This window comes from Cryptotermes secundus, unplaced genomic scaffold (assembly GCF_002891405.2).
Source record: "Cryptotermes secundus unplaced genomic scaffold, Csec_1.0 scaffold545, whole genome shotgun sequence".
Lineage (NCBI taxonomy): Eukaryota > Metazoa > Arthropoda > Insecta > Blattodea > Kalotermitidae > Cryptotermes > Cryptotermes secundus.
The window spans coordinates 182,985-206,631 of NW_019737089.1; the positions used below are offsets into that span (position 1 = coordinate 182,985).

A 23,647-nucleotide genomic window follows, 5' to 3' on the forward strand; every position below is an offset into this window, starting at 1 on the left:
CCCCCCCCCAGGTTGATACGGCAGAGAGCTATCTTATCTTTGCAGGTTGGTGGGCGGCACCCATGGCCATGGCCGTACATGCAGACGAAGAAGGTGCGGTGGGTGGTGTTCGGTCAAGTTACATAAGTAGTTATATAGAAAGACGTAAACAAATAAATGCTGAGAAAACAACTATACCAGTAATAGGAGACAATATTGTGTATGATATAGATAATATTACAGAAGGTCAAGACATACTTCAGGTACGTGACATTTATAACAATCAAGTAGCTTCGGTATTTGATGATTTAAATGACGTAGAAACACTTTCAGAAGGTAATCTAAATAATCTCAGAAATTATTGGGAGATGAATTTTTCAGAGTTGGATACAATTGAAACACACAAACAAAATATGAGTTTGATACAGTATAATTTTCGAAGAGACATGTACAATATGTACAACAGACTTCGCAGATTATTCGATAGACAAGAAAATTACTCGATCTATGCAAAGTATAGTTCTATTAAGCAACGCATGCAGAATCTAAATAGACGTTTTTGGCAACATTTGAAAGGAAGTAGAGATTTGATACCTGACGATAAAATACCACTTTTGGAACTCGATAACCCTAAAAATGTAAAGGATCAAAAAGCCATGATATTAGATAAATGGAAATCACTTGATATAAAAAGTATAAAGAAAATAGAACAGAATAGGAGATGGGAAGATAGATTTAGAAATTGGCAATGGAAAGCAGGAGTTAATTTAAGAACAAAATTGCAAACATTACAAAAGAGAATACTGAAAGGAAATTATACCTCAACAAATGGAGAATATCGAAATAAGTATCAAAGGTTTAGTATTCTGGGAGAAAAGCCAGGTGTACGTTTAACAGGAAATGTAGCTGCAGCAGAAGCATCAATGAATCAAGGAGTTCGTCTACCTTATAGAGTAGATCTTAAAACTCATATATTACAGAGAGGATTAGGAACGTTGACGGATTTTGCTGAAATCGTAGGATACGCAGGAGCTGAATTAGTACATTCACATTTAACTGGTGAAATAACTGATATGGATAATTTTGTTAGAGAAATGAAGGTAGAAATCGAAGCTCTTGACGAAGCACAAGAGAAAGCATTGATGGTAGGAAGACGAATTAATATCCAAGCAAAAGAAATTTTGGAACACACGAAGAACATTGTAAATACATATATATTAGAACAGCATGCAGCAAAAATTGCTGATCCAGCTTCTTCCTTTGGTAAATCACGTGTTGAAATTGATAAGATAACTGAAGGTACAGGGGAGAGATTAGATACTGCAGGTATTAAGCAACATTGGGCAAGTCAAGTAGACAGTACGGTTAATCTACTACGAGAATACATTCCAAGCCGAGCCTTAGAACTCATTCCCATCTTCAAGAAAGGTGTGACTTATAATATCAACGAGAAAACATTAGAAGAAACTGTCGATATCACTGAAAGTACACTTCAAAGTATCAAAAGTGACGATTATCAAACAGTGGTGTGGTTAGAATTTCTTTTTGATATTGATTTACCGTATAGTGTCAAAAACTACAAACATTACATCTTGGGAACAGCAAATAATTTAGAAATTCAAAGGTAAATATAAAATAAAAAAAAAAATTCGTAATGCCTTACGGAAATCCACCATTTGTAAAGCCTTGGACACGTGCTAACTGGAGTACAATGAATAAAGGACAAAGATTGTATGCTATTACTCAATGGCAAATGTATCAATTACGTAAAGGAAATGCTAATATAGAAATTGAACAATGGGTTGCTGATATATTAAATATTAGTACAACTTGGATGGGAACTAGTGCACGTAATCTATTTAATCAACTTGTTCCAGAACGGGAAGAAGATGCCGAAAACGAGATAGAAGAGGAACAAGAGGAAACAGAGGAGGAACATGGTCGATCGCCGACAGATTTACGAAGAGACGGAACAGGAATATCTCCAGAGACAAGACTTGGAAGAGGACGTCCAAGAAGAAGAAGAGGGGTTTATCAAGGAGCTAGAAATTTGCCGATACACCAGAGACTTATTGGTAGGGTTCCTATTGATATTACTAATTTGGTGGCTGATGAAGAAAACGAGATCGAGATCAGAGGTCGTTCAAGTTCATCAAGCTCCTATGATAGTCCATCATTATCATCATCACACTCTACAGTCTCCAGGTCTGGCAGCCATACCTCAAGAAGCGATAGTAACGTCATCATAGAAGAGAGTGATAGTGAAACAAGTGAAAATTTTTTAGGTTTTGACATAACACCTCAAAGTGATCAAGAAGAACTCTTAGGTTTTGACAGAGGTATTCAAAAGAATTCTAGATTAGATAGATTAATTACAAGTATAACTAATTCCCTTATAAGAGACGAAGCTTGTTTTCATATTTGTAACAAAAAATATCATATAATATTACACGAATAAAATGGGTCCAGTTAGAGAAAGTAGAAGGAAGCATAAGGTTAAGAAAGATAAAAATAAAGAAGTAGAAGAGGAATATGGAGAAGGTTTCGTAAAGAAAGAACCTGTAACACCAGGGAATATTAAAGGACCACAAGGGGCACAAATTACAACACAGGCAGGTAGAGAAGGAGCTGTAGGAGGAATAGATACAGGTGGTACAGGAGAACATGCACGCCTTGAAAACTGTGAAAATAATTCAATATCATATAACTGGTCATTCAGAAAGACATGGAAGTTATATGGACATGCTTGGAGTAGAAGTATCATATCTACATCTAGTACTCCACCTAGATATTTCATGAGTACATCAATGATGGCCTTACCAATAGATTATCCATTCATGTATATGACACCTGCTGAATGGTATCTACTAGAAGCTGAAAGTTATGTTACTGGAGTAAAACAAACATGTACTTTATTGAATTGCAGAACAAGCTTTCAAGCAAACTCAAGTGACGTTCAAACCGCCACTCAAGGTAATCAGTTATTTGTAAATTATGCCCATGGTATTGAACATAAATACCCGGTGAGTGTAGTTTTTAATTTTGGAGCAAGCACTCAACCAGCTAAAGTTACATCCATAACACAGATTGATGACACAGATAGTGAGGCTGTAATAAAGAAATTTTATGGGGATGATATGTCGAAATTGACATATCCACCAGGATTATGTGGAACTTGGCAAGAATGGGATTGGTATGCTGCATTCAATCTTGGTGAATGGAGTAGTGTTAACTCAGTTGGAATTTGGAATGTAGATGCTGCTTATGATAGCTTCAATGCTGTCCCTAACTATAACACAGTAATAGGAAGTAATGAATATGATTTTGGTCAAACATTATTGACAAATCAATTTAATCCATATATACCAGGATATGCTCCATTCACTAGTGGAAATTTAAGTTTTCTCAAAGACAAATGTCATGTTCTTCATGACGGAACTGTTCAATACAGTTTAGATACTCAAAATTATCGTCAGATAAATAAAGATCCAATTGTTAACAAGTTGGTTGGTCCAGGTGCTGATTACCATAAGAGTATGTGGCATCCTGGTTATAACAAATTGGGTTATAATACTGCTAATTCAAAAACTCCATCATGGATGTACATAGGTTTGCAAGATATCCCTGCAATTACATCTACGACTGATGCTGTGACGTATCAAGAGGGACAAATTTTCATTGAACTTGAATGTGAAATCAGTGGAATAACAAAGAAGTCATCAGTTACAAGTCAACAGATAAGAAAACATTATACTGATATGATATATTCTTATAATGCAGAGGATATAACATTGAATGATAGAGGACAAGGATTTATATTTGGTCGTCCATACACTGAAAGACCTACTGTAAAATAAATGCAATAATAACATGTATTTTATATGTTTTTAACATCAATATTCGATGTTATGTTTATTTAATAAAGATACAAAATACAATGGATTCAATCTTTTCTCACATTCCTTCAACATTGGCATCCTTCTCCAAGTATATCTGAACATACGATCATTCCATTTCATATCTTTTCCAAACATTGATTGATTACAAGTTACAATCACTGGAGTTCGTACAATCTGACAAACTGATTTATATTTAGCTTGATCATTTATAGGATCTCCTGCAAAAAGCATTAGTAAAGTCTCTTTGAAAGAATTTTCAAAATTAGGTTCATTAAAATATAAAAGTCTCTTATTAAAGCAGTTATCAAGAGGAAAAGAACATCCCTTCTTAGCGTTCATTATTTGTCCTACACTGCACATGAAAGTCATTATCGGATCAAAAAACCAATTTTTCCCACTTGTTGGAGGACTTGTTATTTCTAAACAGTTTTTTTCAATGTTTTTCTATTTAACATATTACTTAGATTTGTCAAAAAATCACACATGGCATCGAAGTCATTGTTAAATTGATGCATCAAAAATTCTTCAGCAAGAACAACACTATCACTTACATTGTAACATTCCAATCCTAGTCTTTTATGTTCTTCTTGATTCCAAAACACTGTATCACCTTTATTTAGCCAAAACTCTTCAAGTTCTTTAAGGTTCATACTTATAAATTCACTGTTCAATGTATCACTCACATTTTTAAAAATGTTGTCATTACATCTTATAAATGCAAATTCACTATTTAACCAAACTTTTGTTCTAACAATTGCATCAAGAGGTACAATAAAATTAAACTTCATGAAGTTATATAAATCTAATTCTTTTCCCACCTGTTTCCACCTTTTTGCATTATTTCGTCCGTTGCCTTCTGTAACATCTTTACTATTATACCATGAAGTCCGCTGTTCTCTCCCACATTCATGTTGATACTGGCATAAGTGTGTTGATATCGATCCTGAGGTTTCACATTCTTGATGTCCGAATTCTTCCAACAGCGCAGATGAATCAGGTACTCTTGCTCTTCTTCCCTTAATGAAAATACCTGTGATTGACCTCCCATCTTGACAGAAATAAAGGAGGACACGAACGAAGTCTCCAAAGGTGAAATCTCTTGTCCATGTCGTTCCTTTAGCGAACTGAAGATCTGGAATATCGGCGAGGAAAGCGCACCTGCATTGTCCCCGATGTTTGCTACAGTCGTGCACGATGTGGATGTGCCCTCTGCTGATGTTGCCTCTTTCTGGGTGATCTGCGTATATAACAACTCCTTCCGTGTTTCTTCGTCTTGCATCATTTTCAAAGTACGAAAGTATTCTTGCACGTTCTCCCACGTTTCCGTATTTTGCAACGCATCGTATAATTTTTCTTTTAAGAAAACTTTGGTGTATTCTTTCAAGTGCCATTCGAAGTTCGGTGGGACCCAATTCTGTTCTGGTTGCGTTTCGTATGGCCACTGACGATGTTGCACCTCCAGTAGTGAAGTACGTATATAAATCAGAGCATTTTTGAGTCCTCCTGAGTGTTCCATATCCTCCAATAGATTCATCTCGTCTCCGAAATTCAAGAGTCTCATTATATCTACCGGCAAATATGGTCGTTATATGTAAACCAAATGTAACTAAATCATGGCTAACGAGTCGCATGCTGTTCTTCTGAAATGTTGGTGCAGTTTCTCGGAGGAAAATCTTAATAACGTCTTTTTTTATATAAATGAATTAAATAGTCAACTGTAATCAGTTGTCCGAAATCAAACAACTGAATATTTATGCCGCATCTGAATGCGACGTCCGGACCTTTAAACGTTACGATTTGCGACTCTGGTGTTCAAGAAGGCCACCCGGTGTACATACCGCCTGATCCAACAAAATGGAGCTATGAACTTGTTCGTACAAAGAGAATTGTCAGCTGTATCCTGGCACGCGACAGTAAATAACGGGCTCCCGGTTTGATAACTTGATTCATTGGATAAATTCACACTCGTAACTGTAATTCGTTATTACACTTTCCAGATTGCTGTATCTATGACAAACAAACAATTATAACACTCTCATGGGTAACACATCAACTACTGAACTACCTCGAACGTAGTCTTCCTGACGAAAACCTTTCGAGCAGGGCAGAGCAGAAGCTTACTGTGAGCAATCAGACGGCACAGTCACTCCTGGCATCGGGCCCCGCTGGGACCAATGGTGTCTAGACTTTTGTTTTTTTTCTCTCTCTTCGTTGGTCCTCCTTAATGATAAAAGGAAGGGGTTGGTTTTTTTTTTAATTGGTGTGCACTTTCTACACCTTATTCCACCTGAAGTTACATTATTCTCACAGGAGTAAATATGTGATAATACACTTTTCTTCTATACTTTTCACAAGTATAAATTGAAATTAAATTCTAATATATAGAGGGACATTTGTCAGTGCAGGAATTTGCAGCTGCCTATGCATCAATATATTTAGGAAAACTTTCGAACAGTCTTCACTGTTTCTTATGAAATCTCGGCACAGACCACATAGAAAACACGGCCTCTATTGTTGACGAAACTTGTTTACTGTTCGTTACCTAGCAATGGAAAGTACTTTTTCCATTGTTAGATAAGAATTTTTTCTTGTGGGAACGTGTTTACCTAGCTATTCCCTAATAACGGATATACATGTTACAGTATTTGTGGATTTCATATGGGTCTCAATCTCCCAAAGAGCACTACTCAACTAGACTTTGTAATGAAGATGCAGTGAGTTTTCTGATGTATAATCTGAATTGTTAAATATCTTTCGGTAACCTTCAGTTTCCAAAGTACGACACCCCACAGAATTACTACTTTGTTCTCACTGGCTCATATTCTCAGAATCTGTCCTAGTTCATTACAGAGTCAACACTAAACCAAAAATTCTACGGGGCACTAAATTTGGTGCAATCCATCCGCAAGCTATAAAGCACTTCCTCGCATGCCTTCCTTATATTTTATTAGCCTATCATGAAACACATAAAGATTCCCAGCCGATTTTAACACCTCATAAAGTATAACCTTTAAAATAGATGTTTCTGTGCACGAAAACTTGATTCATGAATAACACCTCAACGCTGTTCCCACTAACAGCCAAGTTTCCCGACAGTCAGGACTGCTCTGCGCGCCATATCTCTGTCTGTCTGTCTTCATTGTGCCTTCGTACACTCAGTTCATTCCGTTCAGAAGTCAAAGTGTTGGCATAGTTCTCATGTCAGACTGTGCAGACAGAGGGAGTACACGTCTGCCACACAAATATGCTCTCCTCGGAAGTGATGTGAGGAGGTGTTGGTTCAGCTAACTATTCCTGTAACATTTGGTTGGATATTTCATTTTCTTATTACTTTTTAACGATGAGGGGAATAGAGAGCGCTACATAATGAAGAGCGCTAGCGTAGTTGGTTGAGGCACTTTGCTACAAGCCGGAAGGTCGCGGGTTCGATTCCCAGTGAGGTCATTGAATTTTTCAATTGACCTAATCCTTCCAGCTGCACTATGGCCCTGGGGTCGACTCAACCTCTAACAGAAATGAGTACCAGGAAACGTCCTTGGTGGTAAAGGGTGACCGGCTCGTGAAACTGACAATCTCACCGCCATCTGTGAGCCGATTGTATAGAAAACGTGGGAACCTCGACGTTTCACAACCCTATGGGCCTTTACGGTCTGTTACAGGGACAGCTTTACCCTTACCTTTACCTTATATAATGAGAAGTGCCCTGCTCTGTATAATTCAGATATTGTGATGAGGCAATACAAATAATATATACCAGATATTTAACATGCTTGGGAAAATCAACGAAACATATCTCTACACCTAATTAAGCCCGTGCTGTGTAAACATACGGGATAATCATAGTGGGGGGTGGAATCCAGTTGGGTCCACTCGGCACGTCGGCCACTGATTGGCCTATTGTACCTATACCGGGTGATTATGATGATGGAGAATTTGGTGCAATGAAGATTGGCAGGGAAAACCTGCCCTGTCCACCACAAATTCCACTTGATCAGACCCGAGATCGAACCAGGGCCCCCGCGGTGGGACGCCAGCGACTAACGACTTGAGCTGTGGCGCGGCCATTACGTGATAGTCATAGCAGAACTCTAAAAATTCTTGCCGTCGGGATTAGTTGAGATTGCGTGGTCGGTTTCACGCTCCGGCAGCTTTATTTAAGTGGAAAGAGCTCCTGCTTCCCATTGGATAGGAGACTGGTTGGGCCTGAGAGCCGCTTTGGAGGCGGCAGAGATGGTAGAAACCCTTCCCTATCGGGAATGGAACCCCAGTCGTCACTATACAGACCGAATGATCCAGGAGGAAAACTAATACATTCATGCAGCAATTTTGTTCTGGGACATCATGGGAAGGTACTTCTTGGAAGTGCTGAAGTCTTCTCGGCCGATGACATCGACCCTGATGATACAGACGGAGATGAAGATCTCTGAAACGTCGGTTTTTAACTAGGCTGACCATACCATATGACATGATATTGAACGATCATAATTTGTTGCGTAAAGTAAGTTCATCAGAGAAATAAACTTGGTATAACAATGATGAGGACCAAGTGCAGCCCTCTACATCCATAGCCTAAACTATGTATGGTTTCTGTCATGCTTGAATTGTTACGAACTTAAAGTCTGCTGGCGGTTGCTCATCAGAGCTGCCCAATAATACCCTGTCCCATTTTGGTCACCCTCCTGTCCCGTTTTGTCTGAAGGGAATATGGTCAGCCTATTTTTAACACAACGCTGATACAGCTCAACGCCATGAAACTTCAAATCGTACACATTTCAGTGAAGATTGAAAACTAGAGCGCGTAGATACGAAGTGGAATGAATTCGCAGGAAATAGGGACCTTCGTGACGAATGCAACAGACATTGCTCTGTTGTAAGAGGAGCAAAATTTCTTGAGCAGCTTATTAACAGTGGAATATTCTGAGGTGACTCTGCTACAGAAGTTTCAGTTAGTAGTTACTTAGTCACTCAGTCAAAGTGTTTCACTCCATGATGAAACACAATGGTTACTACATATATCTCCTGCTTAAGTATATAAAAAAAATAATTTTTTCCATAGAATATATTTATCGATTTCGTATAACTCTCAGGATAAACAGCGGGGATTTCCCCTGCACAGCATTTACCGATGGAGACGAGCTTATCTTCTGCGAGGCTTCAGGGGGTTAGTGAATTTGAAACATTTTATGATAAAAATCTTGCAAAAGGTTGTTGTTCCATTTTTATTTTTCGGCAGTAGATCATAGCGAGATAGGGAAATGGAAGTGAATGCAGATTCTGAAAGAGAAAGTAAAAATAGCATCAACAGTCTCCATAACCATCGAAATAACTACGGAAGAACAGAATAACAATTACTGGCATTCAGGCGTTTGAAACCTGTGAAAGAAGAAAAACAATGAGCAGTATCTGTTTCCAGATATCGGAACCACAAGAAGACATCACTGCAGGTCCCAGCTTTAGATTGTGGGACGCAACTTTCAGTCAGCAATGTGTAATGGCTAGTGGCTATACTAGCCCCGTGCTGCCCTGTGTGACATGTTCGGTGCTTCACTCGCCAAACGATTCCAGGAAAGGGGAGAAGTTGGAAAGTACCACTACCGTTGATGGAGAGGAAATAAATAAAAGAGGAATAGAAGGAGAAAAGGGGAGGAGGGTAAAGCACGGCGTCTCAGATTTGTGTTCGAGTTCATGTTTCCCCATTTTCTCAATGATTTCCTTTCCTTCTTTACAATATTCCTCATCCCATCTCCTAACTCCACTTCTTCTACGAATGGATTGTCGTTGCTATGGTAACGGCAGGCACAACTCTTCTCGACGCTCCTAGGGTTTCTTACAACTCTCAATTTCTCTAACAATTTTCCAGCCTCCCCCTTCCCCCCCCCCTTGGTGCAGTGTTGCACACGCATAGACTGAGGTCTGGTGACATGAGGCAGGCATGTTATTATGCAGATCTGACGGGAAACCTCGCAGAGAGCGTTCATCTCTATCAATAACAAATCAATTTTCCTTCCTATCAACAGACACTCAGAGCCGGTACAGCGACTGGCTATGGGCTTGATGGTCGTGGGGTCCGAGTTCGAGTCTCAGCAGGTTCTGGGGCCCAAATAGCCGGGAGATCTTGCTCCGGAGGTAAAGCGACCAGGGCGTGAAGCTTACCGCTCACCTCCAGCTAGTGCCGAGGTCAAGAGTAGGTGGACCTAAATATCCACTGCCCCTTACACATTAAAGGCGTAATAGAAAGTAGAGGTATCCCTGTAAAAGGCCGTGGTGGCCCGTAGGGTTGTGAAATGCTGAGGTTCCAACATTTTCTAGATAATCGGCTAATAGATGGCGGTAAGGTTGTTAGCCTTAGGCGCCGGCCGCCTTTTAGCCCCCAAGAATATTCGTGGTACTCATTTCTGTTACAGGCTGAGTCCACCCCAGGGCCATAGTGCGGCTGGAAGGATTAGGTAAATTGAAAAATCCACCTCATCGGGATTCGATCCCGCGACCTTCCGGCTTATAGCATAGTGCCTCAACCACGTTACTGCATAGTACTTAATTATTAAACACAGAGGCAACTTTACATTTCCTTACCTTGACAAGACAAAATCAAAATAATTTCTTGAGAAGCTAATAATTGCTCAGCTAGTAGAAAGATGCCCTGAATTTTATGCAACTCGGAGTTTCAGTATAGTGTTCACAAGCTCTGACCCCTGACCCTATCTGTACAAAAGTAATTCAGTTGATAAGTCCCCGCTTGTTTCCTTTGAGATCCACGCCCTTCCACACCTGCATCTCCTTCTTGTATGTCCTTCCCGCAGGATCAGAGACCTACGCAGGTAAACACAGAGCTAATATACTCTGACTTATACTCGTAGACAGGAACTGGGAAAACAAAATATTCTCACCTGAATAGTAGTAATCATTCCCAGTAATACGTCTGCTTCTACTTTCTTCTTAAGCATAATTTTGATTTATTTCCTTCCCCCCTCCCCAAATATTTGAACTTTGTCACGTCTTTCAGATGTTTATTACGTAATTCTTTGTTATGAATTCTGGTGGACAGTCACGAACACAGATCTAGTTTTCTCTGTGCTTACTTGTAGATCAATCCCGCAGAGGCGACTAATAGATTTTTTCAGGGTAGGCCAATTTAAGTTTCCGACAAAAATCAGCAACATCAGCACAGGTGAGAAGTTAATGAGCATTTTCATAATGGGTTCTTGTAAACAGAATGTGATGCTTGTGCATTTAGTGACTGTCATAACAGCCGCCTCTTATGAACACTACACAACATTGTACCCTTTTCTGAGCCGAAATGATTGTTTGATGTACCAAAGAGCATTTCTATACATTTTGAATCGTATATTTCCGTAGAAAAACATCTGCCACTTTTGTCCGATCTGTACTTGCGGTAAACCTAACTTCAACATTGGTAACTATCTTCCTATAATTTTCAATGACCTTGACCTGAAGAGAAGGCTCCCAGAATTACTAATTCCAAAACTCGTGTCAATTTTCTGTTGCTCCAGTCTCTCCAGAGAATACGTCCAAATGCAGCTGTGTGTAGCAGTTTGTACACGTTCCAGCCCCCCTCCCTCCCCCTTCAATCACAGCTCTAAGGACCTTCACGCCATGGCGGTAATGATCTGCTTTACACGGAACCCATCGTATGAACAATCAAACCTTTTCTTGATATTAATGGTCTGTCACGTGTCTTCACAGTGGCCGCGCCGTCTAAGACATGAACTGTCTTCGCTCGCTCGAAAGCTGGAATCGTGGGTTCGAATCCCACTCAAGGCATGGATGTCTGTGTGTGTGCATTTATTCTGTGTTTACGTTGTCCTGTGCAGTAAGCGGCCTTAAGACGGGCTGATCAATCGTCCGAGAAGTCATAACGTCTGTGTAAAAAGGATTACGAAGCTGAAGAGGCCCAACGAAGTGCTGTAGAACCATTGATGAGTGAACGAATGAAATGTATCAAATACCATTCTCATCAACGTTACATCAGAACGAAAAATTTCATTAAAGTGTCGATTTTTAGGAAGGAGAATCACGAGCCAAATTAAGAGTTCCCAAAATCGGAATGTTACCGCTAAGAAATGCTATAGTTACATTGACAATCTGACACAACACGAGAAACACCTGCCCTACACGTTAAGGCTATGAACCAGGACTTCATGACTTCATTCCTTGTAACGCCTGCCATGTTACTTTCTCCACTCGCAAACAAGACGGTCATATTAAGAAGTTCATCCCTCCTAATTAACCCCAGCAGCCGAGTTATAGAAATAGGGCATGCCAAACTGATTATGATGTTTAAAGCAGAAAAGTATGGGAAGAAATGACCGTCAGTATGTGAGGGCTCCATCCCGGCAACGGCCTGCAGGAAATGACAAGAGATTTAAAAATATCAGGACCGTACTGACTAGGAAGAGCCGGCAGCCATTTGCAACGAGTAAGCTTGACTTTCTGTACTAATTAGCCCAGTATCAGTCTCTCCACGCATTGTTAATCTCGGCTCCAGACAGGTGAGATCGGTCGACTTCATCCTCCTGTTTACCTCGTGGAAAGGCCTCCTGTACCGTTTGGACGTAATTGGCTGAGGGGCTATGCTACAAGCCTGAAGGTCGCGGGTTCAAATCCCGATGAGGTTATTGGATTTTTTTTCAATTGACCTAATCCTTCCAGCCGCACTATGGCCCTGGGGTCGACTCAGCCTCTAACAGAAATGAGTACCAGGAATTAATTAAATAATTATCCTGGGGAATAAAGCGAGGCCGGCACGTAAGGCTGACAACCTTACCGCCATCTTTGAGCCGATTGTCTAGATAATGTGAGACCCTCAACATCTCACAACCCTATGGGCCTTCACGGCCTGGTACAGGGATAGCTTTACTTTTTTTGCTTTTTTTACCGTTTGGACAGCAGACAGTGGGCCCCACAACCTGCTGGTTACGGGGGCAAAAAGATACATCTCCCTCTGCTGGGAATCGAACTGTGGTAGTTCAGACCGTCGTCTAATCATTTTTCTGCGTGAACTATCCCAGCTCCTATACCCTTACATAACTTACATCAGAATAAGTTGCCCTAGAACGCTGCTGAGATGAATCTACAAATGGATTTACAAGTGAGCAGCCGAATGTGGTGAAGCTAAGTTCCTGTTGATTCCTCAGAAAATTATTTGTGGAAATAAAACCAGCAATGAAACATGAAACTTGCGGTAGAAGCTAATGCTATAGAGAGAGAGAAAATTGTTCCCTTTTCCATTTTTATGACACGCATCACTTCCTCTTTACATGTGTCCCACTTCAGAGCATTCTTTTGAATGTGTTCCTTGCAATTTCACATTAAACAGAAATGAATTCGCGAACTCTAGTTAAATGTGCATTAAACTGTCTTTCAAATCTCTCTCTAAATGGAACCGGAAAAGTTGCTGGAACTTCAGCTGGACGTTCTACGAAATACATGGTGCAATTGATAATTAAATTTCAGTGTGGACAAGACAGTTTGTAGGCATGTCAGAACTTAATGAGGTCGAGAAACTTCTTATAATGAATATATTTTGCAGGAGGTGGCAGAAGAAATGAAACCGACGTATCCGTAGTTTTCTAATAGGATTTCATTCCAGTTCGAAACAACTCATTTAAGAAATTTAACATCCTTACAAAGTTACGCAGCATGAACTCGTTTAGCAATTAATTACTGATCCGTTGAGGAGACGTGGAAACGAAGTGAAACGACTCGAAAATCCACGTTCTACGAGATATATAGAATTTGATTTTATCAAGACGAAATTCAAAACTAAAGTATGGCCAATGTTTCTATTCACTGAAATGTAAAGTTCTTAGAAACTTTGTATTTCGGACACAGTAGCAAAGAATTCAAATGTTTAGTTATTGATTAATAACACCATTCATGTCAGAGCAGTAAGAACAGTAGCAGTGCTATGAGCCGAGATAGCGTAGTCAGTACAGCGACTGGCTACGGGCTGGACGAAGAAAAGGTCGGAGTTTAGAGTCCCGGTAAGGTCAAGAATTTTCTCTTCTCCACGTCGTCCAGACCGGCACTGGGGCCCATCCGGCCTCCTACCCAATTGGTACCAGGGGTAAAGCGGCCGGGTCGTGAAGCTGACTACTCACCATCTAGAGCGCAGATCAAGAATATGTGGATTTATACATCTATTCCCCGATACGCCTCCATGGAGCAGTGCATAATTAATTAAGCACAGGGGAACTTTACCTTTTTTACTTTCAGTAGTATGGTACTAGTATTAATGATGAATGTACGTGCAAAAGTGTTATCAACAACAATAGGATGCGACAGAAGTGTGTCAGCATAGTTTCAGAAGTATTTATAAGATACCCCCTGTAAGCACTCCAGCCCAAAACTGCAGAAGACGACCAGTCCTGGAACAGCACACAGCCTGAGGAGGATACTGACGTAGAGCTTAATTTAGTTTCGAGTGTGCTTTTCAGGAAGCTGTTAGGTACTGGCGGAGTCTTAGGGACAAAAATTGACACTGGTTCAAGCCAAAGACATGATGTTACAATTAAAACACAAACAAACTCCGTGGCTTGAGTCCGCAAGCGAACTATACCGACAGAGTGACCGCCGCTTGTCGGTGAAGTTAGTGCCAACTTTAGCGGATAGAGGGTGTCGCGTGGTCAGCGCAACGTATCACCAAGGCCGTTAATTTCGGTTTTCTAGACCGGAGCCGTTATTTCCTTGAAATATCTCAATTATCCTAACGAGGTTGAGTGGACCCCGTTCCAGACCCACTACTTCTCCGAAAAAAAAATCTGGTAGCGCTGGCAATCGAACCCGGACCTCTGGATCCGTAGCCAGGAACTCTAACCACTAGATCACAAGGCACAGAACATGCTGTTACGTGATACAAAAATACAGTGATAATTCACATCAATTTTTTTTTATTTGCGTGCTTGTTCAACAGTCAGACGCCAGTTATAAAGTAAGAACGCTTCCTTCTTCAGAGATGGAGTAATAGAAAACTACCGAAGCGTTTATATCATTATATACACCACCCCCAACAACTTGTCTGTCATTTAAGCCTTGAAGGGGAACTAAATGTTCCTTCGATACATGGGTAATGCTTCCCATTACGGCACTGTGCTGCGCTCAGAAACTACACTGAATATGGTAAGCTAAATTTGTCCCTGGGTTTTACTAATTAAGCACTACGCCATGAAGGCGTATGTGGGAGTGCATGTATAGATCCACATTTTGTAGACCTCGGCAATAGTTGAAGGTGAGTGGTAAGCTCCACGCCCCAGCCGCTTTACCCCCGGGACTCATTGGATAGGAGATTGGGTGGACCCCTAGAGCCGGTTTGGATGACGTGGAGACCCCACCGTCACTAGAATTCCGACCTCTCGGCGGTCCAGCCAGCATCTAGTCTTTATAGCAACTGCGCTAGCGCAGCTCTTGAGCGCAAACTTGCATATTGGAATGTTGGATTCGAGGCTGTTACAGCGGTGACTTTGAAAAGTTCTACCTTCTACAATATAACGCCGTGTTCTCTGTTGAAAGTCAAAAGACATTTCGAATGAACATGTCGCCTCCATCTTCAGNACTTGAGCTATGGCGCGGTCACAGTCATCCAGGTAAACATCTGAATTGTATCTCGAATTAGGCTTCATAAGAAGAAATCAGCTCCACGGGAGGCAGGCAGTTGGGTTATGCAGAAATTAGTGCCTACGTGTATACGGCTCACAGCAGACGCCTGGAACAAGGAGCAGTACACCCGCACGCGAGCTGATACCAATATTGCGGATGTGAACACGTGGCACTTCCCCTCCCATTCCAAGCGACACTCATTTGTTATTACACATCACACATCAGCGAAAGCTTGCGATACAATTTATCACTTAAGCACCGCGCCGTGATGCCGGATGGGAAGTGGTGATATAATTCCACGCATTCTTAACCTCGTCACAAGCTGGGTGTTCGTGGTAAGCTTCACGACCCGACCGTTTTACCCCCGGAAGAAGAATGGACCCCAAAGTGGGTCTGAATGTGCAACGACGAATAGAAAAACATCAGCCCCAGTCGGGAATCTAACCTCGATTCTCTGGTCGTCCAGCCCGCAGCCTGTGGTGAAGTCGCATTTGTTTCTTCATGAAGGAAACGAAAATAAATATAAGAATTCAAGTTTCGGTCTTGCGGGTTGTTGTCGCTATAGTTTCTTAAATATATACTGCCGCTTCGAAGGAATCTGCTGACTCCATTTTCATGCTACGAAATATTAGAAACTTTACATCAAATTACACGGCGTCACTCCCCAGAAGACCGTAATCTTCATGCTTATTGTTGTGAGAACTTCAAATCTCATAACATAACTGCTTATAGATACGGGAAAATTATTCGCTACGGACGTTTGAAATGAATGAATCAAACTAAGGCATCAGTAACATTCTGCAGAGTAGCGGTGAACCGTCGATTTCAGGACAGCCATGAGTCATACGTGCTTATATGAGGCGTTTAAACACCATTTGTTTATAGGCAGGGCTCGGCTGCCAAGCCCGTCCAGCAGAGAGAACCTCCAGTGGTTCATATGGTGTCCGGAAACACTAAACCGGCTTCATTTCGGACTAGAGTGAGTCCTTTTAACGTTCACTGCGCAGAATGTAGGAGTGACTTCACAACTGACACAGTCTCTCACAACGAATTTCTTATATATTTACTTGCGACATTAGCAGAGGCAGTAAACAAAAGAAAAGCTACAACCATGGGGAGAGGGAAGGTCGCCTCTGGAGTCCGAGACGTGTAAAAGAAGCCGCCTACAGATTCTGGCGTCCCCAGATGGTGTAGAAGAGAACTACTGTACTAGCTCGTTTCTCACTTGCCAGAAAACATGGCCGTACCCGTAGCTGCCTCGTGCGTGTGCGTGCGTTTAGATAAAATGTTTGTGTTGGTGTTTCTTTGCGTGTGCCTCATAGCAAAACTGTGTGTTTCGTCTGAAATGGTAGTTACAGGAGCTGAGAAAACTTGTGACGCACTGTACCGTGACGGCGTCCAAGCTTATTTGGAAGAAAGATGGCAAGACTGCATTGACAATTTGGAACACGCGTTATCAAGCTATCGCTTATTGAAGCAGACAACTGTGAACTGTAGACTAACGTGTCACGCTGCAGCAGATGAAACCTCACCCATGGGCCCAAAAAGCGTCGATGATCTCCAGTTTTTTGAAAAGATGATCAGGAAAACTTTGTGCTTATTAAAATGTAACAAACATAACCCCAAAGATGGTCTTCATGGACTACCAAAGAGCGTTCTAAAAGAATTCGAAGACTTGAAACCGTACGAATATTTGCAGTTATGTTACTATCAGGTGAGTCAAATATCGTCGGTATAACTATATACTGCATGGAAAGGTAACAGCCACTCAGCTTTTCATGAAGGTTGCCGCTTTGTATGAAACTCGAATGTTCATTACTGTATTCACGTGAGCCCGTCACTGGACATGTCCTGATCCGAATGAATCCAATGCACACCCTTCTAGGCTTCTTCTTTAGGTTAAATTTTTATATTGTCATTCCATCGACACCTAGGTCTTCTAAGTGGTCTTCCCTCATTCAGAATTACTGGATATTTGTACTTTTTCCATCGTCCGGTATTCTATAGACTAGACTTCGCCGAGGACTTGTATGTGCCCCAAACTGAGACCGTGCTCTATAGAGAGGAGTTAGGTGCAGGGTGGCAGTGAAGGCAGGTAGCCGAGTGTTATCGTTAAGGTGACAGTTGTAGACGTAGAGAAATATTAGCGGAACAGCAATCCATTGTAGTACACCAGTGACTGAATGGTACAGTGTCGAGCGAGGCCGCGCCATAGCTCAAGCGGTTAGTCGCTGGCTTTCCACCGCGGCGGCCCGGGTTCGATCCCGGGTCTGGTCAAGTGGGATTTGTGGTGGACAAAGTGGCGCTAGGGCAGGTTTTTTCTGAGGACTTCGCTTTTCCCTGCCAATCTTCATTCCACCAGTTGCTCCAAAATCACCCTCACCTATCATCTGGGGCTGGTACAATAGGCCAGAAGTGGCCGCAGTACAAGGGACTTAGTCCCACCCCACTAGCAATAAAAAAATAATACAGTGTCGACTGACAGTGTGATCTAGGGACTAATTACGGTGTTGATTAATATCAGTGCCCTCAAGGTGAAAACAACTTCTGATGTCCTGCAGTTATTGAAGCTCGCAAGCTTTCCTTGGGATTTTTCGTGGGTGCCACGTAAATAAATCCACCTCCAGATCGCCAGCTTTCACGCAGACTTCCATAACACGTGCGAGAAGTTCGAAGACTGCCTAATCTTACAAATTTTGCACTGCTTAATCTCTGTAGAGAATATTTATTATATTCCTGCCAACACGGTATTATTTCCTGTGGGTGGAGTTTTCTGTTTAGGACATGTGTGCCATCTTTAGGTCCGGTTGTTAGTTAGGGTTCTATCATGAACTTAGCGTCATTTTTCCATGTGAACTGCTTGGACCCACCGATGTGTTACATAATATATATATATATACATAATTTTGGAATTTGATATAATATAATCGCCTCTCCCAAAAGTGAAATCTCCGTCTCAGGGCTGTTTAAAAGTTTAGGAATATAAAGCTCGCTGTTCCCTATGATACTCGGCTTAACAGTACAATTCGAAAACCATTGAAAATCAATGATTCTTAGAAACTCGTTAAGAATTTCTCCCCCTTTTGTGGACATACGTTTTGTCTCCTGTACCACTGCACTTGCTAAAGAGAAGCAACGTAAGATATTCCAGCGATTAGCTCCTTGAAAGTGATGGAACAGAATTGGGTTTATTTGGGTGGCGGGCGACCGGTTACACTTGTACTCTTCAACAGCTGTAGCTGCCGTATACGAATATTCATTAGCAAGAGAATGGAATAAATGTAATATCAGTTAGTGTTCTGTATTAGGTCGCGGTAGGAAACAGGCACGTTTATTATTGGAGCCAGGGTAGCTCAGTCGGTATAGGGACTGCCTACAGGCTGGCCGACCGAGGGGCGCAGTTCGAGTCCCGGTAGAGTCAAGGATTTTTGCTTCTCCACGTCGTCCAGACGTGCTCTAGGGCCCACGAAGCCTCCTGTCCAATGGGTAGAGGGGGCTCTTTCCCTGGGGGTAAAGCGGTGGAGCGTGAAGCTGACCACTGACCAACTATTGCCGACGTCAAGTATTCACTCCCCCATACGGCTTCATGGCGTAGTGCTTAATTAGTTAAGCACAGGGACAGCTTAACCTATTTTATGTGTATTATTATGGAAATAGCCTTTTAATAGTTTAGTAATAGAGCCTTGAGGTCAGTAGGATTCGTGATATTATATTTCAGCGTCCTGTGACTGTACCACGTGACTAGGACCTGTGCTCTGAAACAGGAAATTCGGATGTTATACTATCTCTTGTTTATTTATTCTGCTTCTTGCACAATAATCGCTGTGTGGCTGTCCACTGTTCCCATCTAGAAGTCAAAATATAGCCCATTTCTACTCACGCTGAAATCACGTGTTATTAATAAAACATGCCACGTGGCAGTGTCAACTTATTTTGACCAACGCTGGAATGGTGTGGCGAAAATGGATTTATTGGGAATTCCTTTGGTTCTCATAACGCATGTCGCCATGTTGGTGTTTTCAGTGTTGTGCAGTGAAAGTCTAACTCAGCGACCCTAAAGCCTAATAAAGTTCCAATCGCCTGAAATTAAAACCTAATAATATTCACATCAAATCGTAGTAGGATATACTTGTATTTATTTAAACTGATAGCCCCTAAGGCATTTATCCTTTAAACTACAATGATTACCGAATGTATCGCCTGCTTTAATATTATGAAACTCTGCATGTTTCCAACAGACTGTATTTATGGGTTTCAAATAAGACCCAACATGAGCAGCAGTTTTTTTTGCAGTGGTGACACAGTATATTTCCTTTGAGGTTAGGATTTAATGTATTAATATTATTCAGATGGGGGGGGGGGCACGCGGTAGCGTAGTTGGTTGAGGCACTATCCTACAAGCCGGAAGGTCGCGGGTTCAAGTCCCGATGAGGTAATTGGATTATTAATCGTTTCCATGAGAGACACATCACGGAAGACACCGGAGCAGCAGAGTTTTGCCTCTGAATCCGTGCTTCCTCCGTGTTCCTATCAGTTCTGCAGAGATTGCAGCGGTAGAATTGTGCTGCGGGCTTGTTCATAAATGCACAGTTCATTTGAGAGCACAAATAATGGACAGAAACAAAGTGGGTCACCATCTTCTTAATTTGTTGAGGATGTTTATTACAATCTGACTGTGCGGGTAGGATCTCAGTTGTTTATAGACATAAAGAAGTTATGGTTCCCCAGTATTATTACGTATGCCACTCATGTCTCACTTTGCCCCATAGGGGTCTTGTTAAAAGTAAAGTAAAAGTAAAGCTATCCCTGTAACAGGTCATGAAGGCCCATAGGGTTGTGGGACGTTGAGGGTCCCACATTATCTAGACAATCGGCTCAAACATGGCGGTAAGGTTGTCAGCCTTACGCACCGGCCGCGCTTTACTCCCCAGGAAAAATTATTTAATTAATTCCTGGTACTTATTTCTGTTAGAGGCTAAGTGAACCCCAGGACCATAGTGTGGCCGGAAGTATGACCTCATCGGTATTTGAACCCGAGACCTTGCGACTTGTAACATACTGCCTTAAGCAATTTTTAATTTAGTAACAAATAGAGCTCCTGTAAAATTTTATGGGGTTTTCACTGAAAAGATTGCTCTAGTACTAACCTCAGAGCACTTGTCATTGTCGGTGTACACGTCTACGAAAGTAGCGGGATGGCTCTGTGGAAAATTAGACTTGGCGTTAAGAATTGTAATACGCGAGTCACAGCATTCAGAGTTGCCATTTTATTTGGAGAGTCTCTCATACTTGTATGCAAAAAGTGAGAAACTTTCTACTGAATTCGTCACGGTTTGAACACTGTAGATTCACGAGATCAGATGCGTGTTCCACAGTGAGCTTTAGCAGTTCTTCACAGATGACTTCATTATGGAACCAAATTTGGAGAACTGTTATGACTAGCTCTGAAAATATCCTAATTTATTCACGACTTTTGTGTGGCGAAACTGAGTAGGTTTACTCTTCTTGTTAATCTGTACTGATTCATTTCAAATTTCATGCACAGACTTCGTGAAATCTTGCAATTTCTTGTGACAAAGGGCGCCAGCAGTCTGAGAGGTGCGGTTGAGAACTCCCTATGCTTAGCATATGTATGAATTAAACAATGCTTTTAAGGGTGAGAGAGAAAGACATGTCTCGCTCTTTTCTTATAATGGACTTTTCTGCCTTGGGGTAAATCTTGCTGTTTGTTAAGTTCTCACGTGGGAAACCGATTTTTGGAATTTTTGGTTCTGTTCGGTTCGGGGAAATATTTGTTACTAATGATTGCTTTTTTATTTAAAAACAACGTTTCGGAGATTGGGCTCTGTCTCCGTCCTCAGATAAAAGCCTACTCAGTTGGACCCAATCGATGGAGTTCGTCCGTATCTCCGGACGATGGATAATGTCCAAAAGTCAGTAGCTGTAAACCAAAATGTTCATTGAACTAAGTATTTCCTGGAATGTCACGCTGTATTATCTGGCAGAAGTAAACTTCCAGCAGACTACACGGTGTCACATCCCTCACAGTCACCTCCGGGAGAACCTCAAATCTCACCTAAATTACGGAAAATCTGCGATACATATGTCTCAAAACCATTAATTTCGGAAAAAAGAGAACACTCTTAAATATACGGATTGTTTTCATCTTTGTTATGACAATGTGTAGCCTCGCAGCTGGTTACATGCACTTCGGAGGAATCAGCTATCTGTGTCTTCAGGGTATAAGTGTTTCTCCGAGAATGAAGAATTCAGACTACTGGCTTCTGGGCGTCCAGTCGACTGTCTTAATATTCCGAGCACTGCGTGTGGACCAATGTGCTGTTGTCTGCAACCATCTAACGAACAGCTAAGGATTCCCAGCATTCAAACCAAGCAGCTGTCATGTCCACTCGGTTACTCAAAGACGGGCAATATCCCACTTGAATGCATCCTTTCGGGATAATATTGAAAAGAGATGTAAGAACACATAATCCCGTAGAATATCGAAAAGATGAGACCACCAGCAGGTGGCAATGTTCACCATCAAGTGTGGGAAAATGCGCGAACAGAAAGTCCGAAGTCATTCCCTACGCTCAGAGCAGATTTCATTAAAAAAAATGCATTGTACATAGAATCTATACATAAAACACGTATATGACCGTGTTTAAATTAATCAGATATTGCGAACACAATATTTGTTTATTCTCGATTATTTGCTACTGTGCTGAATGTTTCGGTATGAAATACTAAAGGAATCTTGGAAATTCAAACTCCAGTGTATTAAAAACTATGGTAAACTCTTCATTCTCCGACATGTATGGAAAATGAAGTGTGCCGGTTATATGAATCTGCCAGTTGCATGAGAAAAAAATCTTACAGAAACATAATGCAGAATTAAAACAAGACGCTTTTGCTTTAGGTTTTGCGTTAAATTTTTCTTAGACAGCACAACAAATTTATAGGTGAAAGATTTTAGATACTTAGTCTATAATGCGATCACAGATTCAACTACGAGCTGTTGTAAAGAGGACGGCTAGTGGCGGCTGGGAGAAGTACCGCATGCCGGTGAACACATGTGCGTCGCAAATTTGGTTTTAAATAATTTTATAAAAAGTAAATGCTCTCTGAAACATTTGCCGGATGGTTGGAGATTCTGAATAACCGGAAGTTTTCTATACATCGTGTATTTACGGCTTTCATTTCCTAATGTGTAATCATCCACTGTCCCGACAACACAAATGCCTAGAAATTACATACAGTCTAGGATTAAGATGTAAAGTATGAAAATATAAAACTGCAGACCTCCAAATATAGATAATCAGTGTATTATAAACTGCAGGGAGATAATTATTTACATAAGCATAGGTCTGTAATCCACGAGCCAAAAAGGAATAAGGTTATAGTTTCAAGCTAGGATCGTTAGCCCCACACCCAGCCCCCAACCTGGAGTTACCAAGGACCACACACCGTCCGGGCCCTACCCTTTGACCTGTCTGGCATGGGATTATGCTCCCGCCAGCATAGCCCTCCGTGTAACTGGGGTGCGCAAACCTCTCCACAAGGTGGCAGTCCTCGATGTGGTATTTTAAAGTCTTTCATAAAACTTATTTTAGCCTTAAACCTATGCTAGCAAAATTTCTGAATATTAAAACCAATGAGATGAAACCATTAGAACTCGAAGAATATCAAGGAAATGTTTGCAGACGAGATTTTTCTCTAGCAGTCTACTTTGTGCTCTAGCCACTTGATCAGTTTCGCAGTCGCATGTTTCGGGCGGCTGAATGAAGACGATGGCCAGAGCGTCCCATTGGCTGGAAGGCTTGTGTGCAGCAGAAGGCAAGTGTTTCAAGCTTCAGTTCAAGCACAGTGATTACAAATGTAGGTTACGTCTGAATGAGAGTGAGGCTGGTTTCCTTTGCCTCGAGGGCGCTAGCCAGACATGTGTTGCCTGACGCAGGCAACAAAAACTGCCCACCGCTATGAAAGAATGCAGCATGGACTAACAAAACCAAATGTTGCAAAGTCAAGGACGTGTTGACGATGTGAATGAACTGTGGTTAGAGTTGCTGGGGCATTCTAGAAAGGATGACTGATACAGAGATCGCCAGAAAAGAATTGTTCAACTTACAACGATTGGCGAAATAAAACAGGAA

The 23,647-nt window shown here is 41.4% G+C and overlaps 1 protein-coding gene across 1 annotated transcript in view; it reads left to right on the forward strand.

Annotated features, from left to right (window-relative positions):
* The first annotated feature begins 16,457 nt into the window (after window positions 1-16,457).
* The window catches only part of LOC111870092 (prolyl 3-hydroxylase 1), a 68,450-nt gene continuing 61,260 nt past the window's right edge, over window positions 16,458-23,647 (forward strand). Inside the window, exon 1 of the mRNA XM_023862085.2 lies at window positions 16,458-17,208. Within this exon, the coding sequence (XP_023717853.1) occupies window positions 16,732-17,208 (477 nt within the window). The 5' untranslated portion in view covers window positions 16,458-16,731. The remainder of the gene's footprint in view (window positions 17,209-23,647) is intronic.